This window comes from Rutidosis leptorrhynchoides, chromosome 10 (assembly GCF_046630445.1).
Source record: "Rutidosis leptorrhynchoides isolate AG116_Rl617_1_P2 chromosome 10, CSIRO_AGI_Rlap_v1, whole genome shotgun sequence".
NCBI lineage: Eukaryota > Viridiplantae > Streptophyta > Magnoliopsida > Asterales > Asteraceae > Rutidosis > Rutidosis leptorrhynchoides.
In genome coordinates this window covers 296,548,146-296,558,833 of record NC_092342.1, presented here as the reverse complement: position 1 = coordinate 296,558,833, position 10,688 = coordinate 296,548,146, and the positions used below count along the sequence as shown (strand labels likewise).

The 10,688-nt window shown below is 34.2% G+C and overlaps 1 protein-coding gene across 1 annotated transcript; it reads left to right on the top strand.

Moving 5' to 3' along the window:
* Positions 1–579: 579 nt before the first annotated feature.
* Positions 580–10,372, top strand: LOC139871550 (caffeoyl-CoA O-methyltransferase 1). The gene is made up of 5 exons (XM_071859257.1): positions 580–805; positions 1,078–1,157; positions 3,026–3,170; positions 3,446–3,577; positions 9,926–10,372. The coding sequence occupies exons 1-5, from the start codon at positions 698–700 to the stop codon at positions 10,217–10,219; spliced, it is 759 nt and encodes a 252-aa protein (XP_071715358.1). The 5' UTR covers positions 580–697; the 3' UTR covers positions 10,220–10,372.
* The last annotated feature ends 316 nt before the right edge of the window (positions 10,373–10,688 follow it).

Sequence of the window (10,688 nt, the reverse complement as noted above, 5' to 3'; positions counted from 1 at the left end):
GACACAACGTGAGGACTCACAGTTTGGCGGATCTAGGAATCGTAGTCATGGGTGTTACTAGTTAAAAAAAACTCAAAAAAATTTAAACTATTCAATAGTGTCACAAAAAATTTACACCATTCAGTGATACCACTAGTTAAAAGTTCAAATAAAACTCCGTTGAATCGCATATTTAATTGGTAGCCCACGCTACCACTATTGAATGTATAGTAGATCAGCCCGCCCTTGCTCACAGTCCCGCAGCGACGCGAGCTTACATCCCTCTCGTTACAAAAGTTCAATAATAGTGTACAACTTTTTGACATTAAAAAATTAATAAAAAAATGCGTACAACTGATATGTGGAATGTAATTATTTATAACTCCGTATTTGTTTAGAAAAGATGTTATATACCCAAAGTGACCGTCCAACAGAAGTTTTCAAAACATGAGTGATGGGATACCACACAATAGGGCCAGGTCCAAGTGTCCAACACCAAATTAATATCACCAACCCCCGACCGGGTTAGTGGCCGGTCTAGCTATCCACCTCACCGGCTGAACCGGCATTTCTCATCCATATATACCTTTGTTATTTTGCCTTGGTAACTCAGGTTAGTAGTTCAACAACTTTCCACAAATCCAACAACAAACATATAAACACTTTGCTTCCTGTTAGAATTTAAACAATACTGACCGGAAACATTGATCAGCAGAAAATGGCAGTTAACGGAGAGTCGAAAACCGAGTCAAATAACGGAGAGCAAGTTAGCCGACACCAAGAGGTTGGCCACAAGAGTCTTTTGCAAAGCGATGCTCTTTATCAGGTACGTACATATATTATTATCTTATTTCATATTGGAAACAGTCTATTAATTAATTTACCGATTTAATTACCTTAGGTAAGCGTATGACGATGACTGTTTACATCTTACGTCTCCATATACCCGACTCAGCGGGATTATGTAATTGATGTTGTTGCATAATTTTATGTCATATTTCGGACATGTAACGTAGTGGTATATATATTAAGAAAATGTATTTTCGACAAAAGAAAATGATTTGAGTTTCTGTTTATGTACGTAAACGTGTGTTGCAGTATATTCTTGAAACGAGTGTGTATCCGAGGGAACCGGAACCTATGAAGGAGCTTAGAGAGGTCACGGCCAAACATCCATGGTATGTTACATGTCAAAAATTTAATAAAGGTTGATTTTTTTTTTAAAGGCAATTTGTTGACATTGAATACTTTCATTTACCACGCACGCCGCACTTTCGGACAGAAAACCTGAACCGCATTACAGGGATCCGAACCTTAAACCATCATGAGGGGCATACGGTCGGACCTGAGTCCTGAATACGGGTCGGCAAAACCTTTCTCGGGGTAATCCGGCTTTCAGGAAATAAATCTCACGGATATTTTTAAGGGGAGGACTCGAACTTGAGACCTCTCCACCCCATCCCAATGCACAAATGCAAAGAGGTGAACTACTAGACTATGGTGGGTTTAAAAAAGGTTGAATTAACACATGGTAATTAATTAATATGCAAATGAAAAGATCGTAAGAGACATGGTGATTAGAGCAGGAGAAGTGGTTAATACGAAATCGTTATAAAGTCAAGTGTATAGTTTAATATGCTCCTGAAACTGAAAGCATTGGTTAACTTCAAATAAAAACAGCCATTCCAATTATCCAAATAAATTGTATTGCTAAATAAATTCAAATGTTTATATAAGAAATATTAGATAGAATTAGATGATAGTTTGCTAGTCACTAAAAAAACATGGTAATTAATTAACACATGGTAATTAATAATACTGGCCAACAGTTCACTTTTTTGTGAATTGTTATTTTTAATTTTAATTCCCTATTTTTCTCTATAAAAAAAAAATAAAAAAAAATAAGAGAGTTTGAAATCACAAACTTGAATATACGGGTTAACTAACATATAAAGCCTAATTAAGATTGGAAAGGTTTGTACACAGGGACAGATTTAGAGTGGTGCAACCAAAGTCAACCTTCCCTCCTATCTAAATTTAACACTTCTATATATTTATATATGTTGGTTTAACGTTCCATAAAAGTATACCTTTCCTATATAGTCTTCGATCAGGTCGTCTCAACAATTTTGAAGCTCTGATCGAAACATAAAAATGGGTCTCGTTATAAACATTAAATATGTTATTACATAATAAAAAATAATACTATTAAAATTATCAATACAGAAATATTCTTAAAAAAGCATAACAATTTATTTTATTCATAAATATTACTCCGTACCATTTTATTATAATTAAACTATTATTTTTCAATATTTTGAGCCCATTTTTAGGTTCTGTTCGATTGTATACTCTGCACATGATGCACGTGTATCGAAGATGACTTTGTCTCTAATCTTTTTATTATTAAACCTTTTATTTACTTTATCTTTAATGAAAAGGAAAACACAAAAAGCTAGAATGAAAGAATAAAGCTTGTAGACATTTTTTAATCGGAAGAACGGAGGTTGGAGGAGAATTAGGTAATGTGGAGAAGAATACCCACGAGTCATAATACAATTTTCATTTATTTACACATCCCTTGTTTCAACAAACTTAAATTAATTCGATCGTATTCTTATTTCAAAATTCATATATTATCAACTTGATGAATAAATAAACTTATTGATTATTAATTGAATTATAGACCCATGCCATGTTTAAAAGAAATACTTTAATATATAAGTGAAGTGATGGTACATCATGATAAAAGAGGTGGCTATTAACATGTTAGTGGACCGGTTACATCACCAAATCGGAAATTAACCAGAGATTAATTGGATATTACTTTTTTACACAAAAATAATATATTTTAAAATTATATGTATAAATACAGAAGAAATTCATAAACATAAAATTCAAGTTTAAATTTATATGAAAACGTTGACCAGTTATGACTTTAACCGACTTTGATCAACTAATCCGATTTTGACTCATTAACCGAATAATTAAACGGATTTTGAAAAATTAGAACGTATTGTTCTTATCGTATTGAATATAAATTCAGGAATATTATGACAACATCAGCGGATGAAGGACAATTTTTACACATGCTATTGAAATTAGTGAACGCTAAGAACACGATGGAGATCGGTGTTTTTACTGGTTATTCTCTTCTCGCTACTGCCCTTGCTCTCCCTGATGATGGCAAGGTATAATAACAATTTTCTTTTACACACATACGTACATAGAATCATTCATATATTGATGGATTGAGTTTCAGTGTGTTTTCATTGGTATATTTTTCATCAATTATTATATAATACATAGGATAAATTTAAAGTCAAAGTTGAAAAAAAAATTAAAAATTAAAACCTGACACTTATAATATAATAGATGGAATAGTATATTACTTTATATATTCATCTCTAGCTATTATATGTTATACTATTTCGTATCTCATTATTAACTTCCTATATTCTTACAGATATTAGCGATGGACATTAACAGAGAAAACTACGAACTAGGACTTCCGATTATCGAAAAAGCGGGAGTTGCCCACAAAATTGATTTTAAAGAAGGCCCTGCTTTACCCGTTCTTGATGAAATGATTGCCGATGTATGATCTTTTTCACTATAATTTGTCATAATAGTGAACTTTGATATAGCGTACTTTAGAAAATGAATGAGATTTACTTTATTCCAATTATGCGGGAAGGTAAGTATTTCTAATCAAATGTATGCGGTTTAACTGAGTTATTCAGTGATCGTTTCTGACTTTTTACTTGGCTACTCACGATGTGTTACCAGTAAGTTTGAACATGTGACGTGTTATGGGGATTAGTGTAACTGGACCATCTCTTCATAGTTGGACCGTACTTTAGAAAGGTTTTGTTGGAGGTTTTATTGAGATTTCGTGTAGGGTAAAATAATCGATAGCCGGATAAATCACTGAATCGTGGTATCACTTTCCGAAAGTAATTATTCGACCCTTATTGCCTGGGTTACACGAATATCACTTTGGGATAAGACAGAGATTAGTTCTTGTTATTGGCAGTAAACAAGAACTCTTTTGCATAAGAGTATTAAGGTGTTTTTCGTATATCTTATTCTCATAAATGATACTCCTTATTTATAGGCACCCAAAAATAAGTATTATTCCACGATGGAGATGTTTCACTAACTAATTTTGTTTTCAAATCTAAAACAAATCCTTTACATAAAGTTGTTTGTTTTATTTCCAACAACCAAATCAAGGAAATCGTTTTCAAATCTAAACAAATCCTTTACATAAAGTTGTTTGTTTTATTTCCAACAACCAAATCAAGGAAATCATTTTCAAATCTAAAACAAATCCTTTACATAAAGTTGTTTGTTTTATTTTCAACAACCAAATCTAGGAAATCGTTTTCAAATCTAAAACAAATCCTTTACATAAAGTTGTTTGTTTTATTTCCACGATGGAGATGTTTCACCTAGTGCAGGAATAATACTTCCGTAATCACTCAAATTTATGATAATGGAAAACCACTTTCGGGTCCGGGCAATCTATCACTTAATGGGTGTACACTCCGTACCTCCTAACCCGTTTACAAGTGTAGATTAAATCCCTCAATTACACTAAATTTCCAACAATCCTCCCCAATTTAGTGCAATTCGTTTCATGAGAATTAAACAAATTAAAACAAAAACTTATGCATAAATGAAAATATCTTGAATATTGAATTTTCACCTTAGTACATTACACATTCCAAATATTCGAGAATCGGGGTGTTCTAAGAATTGAACCCTTCAACCCATTTGAATAACTGAAAATAACATACACATAAGTTTTCAAATACTCTAAAGCTATCCTGACACTTTACAAGCCATGTGTCCATATCCATTCATGAATGTATCTAAAGCAAAAGTCCAAGCTTTGTTAAAGCGGCAAAACTTCACATTCACATAGGTAGTTCATTTCAGTCATGCACCTGCTATTGCATTTTTTCAAATAAACCATTAAGAAGCTAAACTTCATCCTCACCTTCAACAGGTCCGAGTACATACCTTACCTTGGGATGATACAAAATTTTGTACTCCAAATTTCTAAGTATAAGCCTTCCACATTGAATTCAACTTCTAATTTTCATCAGAAGGGAATTGGGTATCTTATAATTAGAAATTTATGTGGACTTTAAACCCATCCCCACAGCAGACTTGTTCACCAAGTCTCTTGCCAATCCCTTCGTCAAGTGATCAGCTAAATTCTGTTGTGACCTCACGAACACTATAGAAATCACCCCATTCATGATGAGTTCACGAATCATGCTATGTCTGACACCTAAGTGTCTAGAATTTCCATTGTACATCTGGCTATAAGCCTTTGCCAATGTCGCAGCACTATCACAATGGATAGACATGGGTGCTATAGGTTTAGGCCATAATGGTATCTCATGGATCAAGTTTCTAAGCCATTCTGCTTCTTTACCAGCAGCAGCTAAAGCAACAAACTCAGATTCCATCGTTGAGTTGGTAATACATGTCTGCTTCTTAGAAGCCCATGAAATAGCACCTCCCCCAAGCAAGAACACCAAACCACTCGTTGAAGAATGATCTTCAATATTGGTTATCCAACTCGCATCAGAATATCCTTCTATTACCGAAGGAAACCCATTATAAGATAAACTATAGTCCATAGTTTTCTTCAAGTACTTCAGTACCCGCCTAATTGCTTGCCAGTGATGAGTACTAGGATTACTAGTATATCTACTCAGTTTTCCCACAGCAAAAGCAATATCCGGCCTTGTACAAGTCATGGCGTACATCAAACAGCCAATCACCTGAGAATACTCAAGTTGTGATACAGCTTCACCTTGATTAGGCATAAGCTTCTCACCTGGATCAACAGGGGTACTCACAGGATTACATTCAAAGCAATTGAACTTTTTCAACACCTTCTCAATATAATGAGATTGACAAATCGAAATTCCTTTGCTTTCACGTTTGATCCTAATGCCAAGGATAACGTCAGCCTCCCCCATATCTTTCATGGAGAATTTTGATGACAAAAATTCTTTTGTTAAATCAACCTGACTTTGGTCAGTCCCAAAGATTAACATGTCATCAACATATAGACAAATTATAACTCCTTTACAAGAATCATCAAATTTACTATATACACATTTATCTGCTTGGTTTAATTTAAAACCACTAGATACAATCACTTCATCAAACTTTTGATGCCATTGCTTAGGTGCTTGTTTCAAACCATATAAGGATTTCACAAGTTTGCACACCTTGCCTTCATTTCCTGGCATGACAAAGCCCTGAGGTTGGTTCATATAAACCTCCTCATCCAATTCACCATTCAAGAATGTTGTCTTCACATCCATCTGGTGAATAACTAGATTGTGAATCGTAGCCAAAGCAATCAGCAGTCTAATGGTAGTGATACGTGCCACGGGAGCATAAGTATCAAAATAGTCAATTCCAGACTTTTGTCTAAAGCCTTGAATGACTAACCTTGCCTTGAACTTTTCAATAGTTCCATCCACCTTCATCTTCTTTTTGAAAATCCATTTGCAACCCAATGGTTTGCAACCAGGAGGTAGATCAGCGAACACCCAAGTGTTATTGCCCATGATAGAATCTATCTCATCATTAATTGCCTCTTTCCAGAATGCAACATCCTGAGACCTGATTGCTTCATCATATGTTTCAGGATCATCATTAACATTGAAACAATACGAATATTGGGTAGAAACATCATCCCTAGAACCTTCAACTAAGTATAGTTGAAAATCTGGTCCAAATGATTTAGGTTTCCTTTTTATTTTGCTTTTTCGAAGCTCAAGTGACTGATCAACAGCCTTTTCAGAGACTTCATCATTACAATCCTTATTGATTCCATTGTTACTTGGAATCATATCCTTTGGTCTAGGTATAGATGAAAATCGATTTTCATTAAAGATTGCATCCCTTGAATCAATCACAGAATTGAATGAGACAAACTCATTAGGCTCTATTACATAGAACATATATGCCTTGGAATGTTCAACATATCCAACAAATATGCAATCTATACCTCTTTCACCTAAACTTTTCTTCTTGGGATCAGGTAGTCTTACAACCGCCCTACAGCCCCATACCCGAAGATAATTCAAGTTAGGTTTCCTTTTATTCCAAAGTTCATAAGGTGTAATCTTGTTTCTTTTGTTAGGAACTCTATTAAGCAAATAACAAGCTGTTAACATAGCTTCCCCCTAAAATCCTTCACTTAAACCCGAATAGGATAACATGGAATTAACCATTTCCTTAAGGACCCTATTCTTCCTTTCAGATATACCATTTTGTTGTGGAGTATAAGGAGCTGTGGTCTCATGGATAATACCAACGGATTGGAAATATGATTGGTCAATGTATTCACCTCCCCTATCTGTTCTAAGTCTTTTAATCAAAGCCTTTTGTTGTAATTCTACTTCAGTTTTAAATATTTTAAATTTATCTAATGCTTCATCCTTAGTATGTAACAAATAAACATAGCAAAATCTAGAAGCATCATCAATAAAAGTCACAAAATATTTCTTGTTCCCTAAAGTAGGAGTAGCATGCAAATCACATAAATCACTATGTATTAATTCCAAAATTTCAGTATCACTATGTACATTTTGAAATGGTTTCTTAGTGATCTTTGTTAACATACACGTTTTACACTTTTCATTGTTCATGTCAAAAACCGGTATTAATCCATCTTTAGACATATCTTGCATTCTTTTAAAGTGTATATGTCCTAGTCTAGCATGCCAAAGTGTAGAATTATTTATGCTAGAAGTAGATATAAAAGCAAAATTAACATTCAAGTGATTAATGTTAAGTCTAAACATTCTATTGCATAAATAACCAAAACCAACAAACATACCATGTTTTGACAAAACAAACTTATCAGATTCAATCACTTGTTTATAACCACAACAATTTAACACACTACTGGAAACCAAATTTTTTCTTATTTGTGGTACATGCAAAACATCAAACAAACAAATAGTTTTTTCAGAACTAAAACACAAATCCACACTTCCACGTCCATGAACAGAGGCTGTTGACTCATTTTCCATATGAAGAATTGATCCATCAGTCACGGACTCGTAAGTCTTGAACCAAAATCTATCCTTGCATACATGGGTGGTGGCTCCCGAGTCAACCCACCACGCGACATCATCATCCTGCACAAAATAAGCCTCAGATATATATGAAACATAATAATTCTCATTTGAATTATTAAATATATTCTGACCTTCCGAGTTGTGGTTGTTTAAACCATTTCCCGAACCGCTTGTGCTAGATCCTTTGGCATTATTATTACCAAAAATAACCTTGCAATCCTTTTTCATGTGTCCAGTTTTACTACACTTCCAACAAGTCAATTTAGACTTCTTGTTCGGATTAGCCTTGTTATAACCTTGATGTTTACGTTTGCCCTTTTTGTCATTATTACTAGTGAACTTTTTATGTTCCACCATGTTGACAACAGACGTACCAGCAACTTCGTTGCTCTTTGGCTTGTCATTATCCTGCAACCTGAGGGATTCCTCAATACGCAGATGACTACCCAACTCAACAAGAGTTAACTCCTCCTTCTTATGTTTCAAAGAATGTTTAAATTCTTTCCAAGATGGAGGTAGTTTATCAATTATGCTTGAGACTTGAATAGACTCATCCATGTTCATCTTATGTTGTGTGAATTGACCAAGTATACAAATGAGCTCATTGTATTGTTCCAAGACCGGTCTAGAATCGACCATCTTGTAATTATTAAAATTACTCACAAGGAACTTTTTACTAGAAGCATCCTCAGACATATACTTGGTTTCTAAACAGTCCCATAGTTCTTTAGAAGATTCAACATTTAGGTAAATATCAAAAAGGGAATCAGCCATACCATTGAGGATTAAACCTCTAGCGATGTAGTCATCGTTCTCCCACTTGCACCTTTTCCGAATTTGTTCAATAGTGGCATCATCACCATGATCTTCAGGAATTGGTGTGCTGAGTACGTACACCACACTCATGCTGCTCAGAAAGAAGTGCATCTTCTTTTGCCATCTCCTAAAATCAATTCCCTCAAACTTATCAAGTTTGGAGAAATTCGCCGTCATGTGTTTCATCGTAGCCGCCATCGATTATAACGAATAATTACTTTCGATTGTTGGAGGTTTTATTGAGATTTCGTGTAGGGTAAAATAATCGATAGCCGGATAAATCACTGAATCGTGGTATCACTTTCCGAAAGTAATTATTCGACCCTTATTGCCTGGGTTACACGAATATCACTTTGGGATAAGACAGAGATTAGTTCTTGTTATTGGCAGTAAACAAGAACTCTTTTGCATAAGAGTATTAAGGTGTTTTTCGTATATCTTATTCTCATAAATGATACTCCTTATTTATAGGCACCCAAAAATAAGTATTATTCCACGATGGAGATGTTTCACTAACTAATTTTGTTTTCAAATCTAAAACAAATCCTTTACATAAAGTTGTTTGTTTTATTTCCAACAACCAAATCAAGGAAATCGTTTTCAAATCTAAACAAATCCTTTACATAAAGTTGTTTGTTTTATTTCCAACAACCAAATCAAGGAAATCATTTTCAAATCTAAAACAAATCCTTTACATAAAGTTGTTTGTTTTATTTTCAACAACCAAATCTAGGAAATCGTTTTCAAATCTAAAACAAATCCTTTACATAAAGTAGTTTGTTTTATTTCCACGATGGAGATGTTTCACCTAGTGCAGGAATAATACTTCCGTAATCACTCAAATTTATGATAATGGAAAACCACTTTCGGGTCCGGGCAATCTATCACTTAATGGGTGTACACTCCGTACCTCCTAACCCGTTTACAAGTGTAGATTAAATCCCTCAATTACACTAAATTTCCAACAGGTTTATTGTATTTGACACATATGGTTGATGATTATTCAGGGAAATTATCATGGAACATATGATTTCATATTCGTGGATGCTGATAAAGACAACTATATCAACTACCACAAAAGGTTGATTGACTTAGTCAGGATAGGTGGATTGATAGGCTACGACAACACGTTATGGAATGGCTCTGTGGTCGCGCCACCAGATGCGCCATTAAGAAAGTACGTAAGGTATTATCGAGATTTTGTGTTAGAGCTTAACAAAGCCTTAGCCGCTGATCCAAGGATCGAAATTTGTATGCTTCCTGTTGGTGATGGAATTACCCTGTGTCGCCGTATTAGTTAAATTATTTTCACATATGTAGTACAACCCATAATTTCCCTCCAAATTACATGTGTTGTTGTCAAGTTGTTGCCACTTTGTTTTTGGTATGATGTAAGAATTTGAGATATTGTAACAAAGTTAAATATGATTTGGACCCAAGATTATATGTTATTACTTACCATGTTATTACTTACCATATATGCCTTCATTGACATTTTCGATTTGAATGTTTGCTTATAGACAGACACTTTTATTAAAGTCTAAATCTTTGGAACGAACAACATATTTCATGCCCACATTGCTTTATTCATAAATAAAAATCATCATTGTAGATTTGTAGTACAAGTTGTATTTTTATATTAATACTTAAATTCGATTGGGACTCCCTCTAATAAAGCATCATCATGGCAGCCGATCATTGATAAATTCGACAAACGTCTTTCCGACTGGAAAGCAAAGTCCATATCATATGGTGGCCGCCTAACCCTAA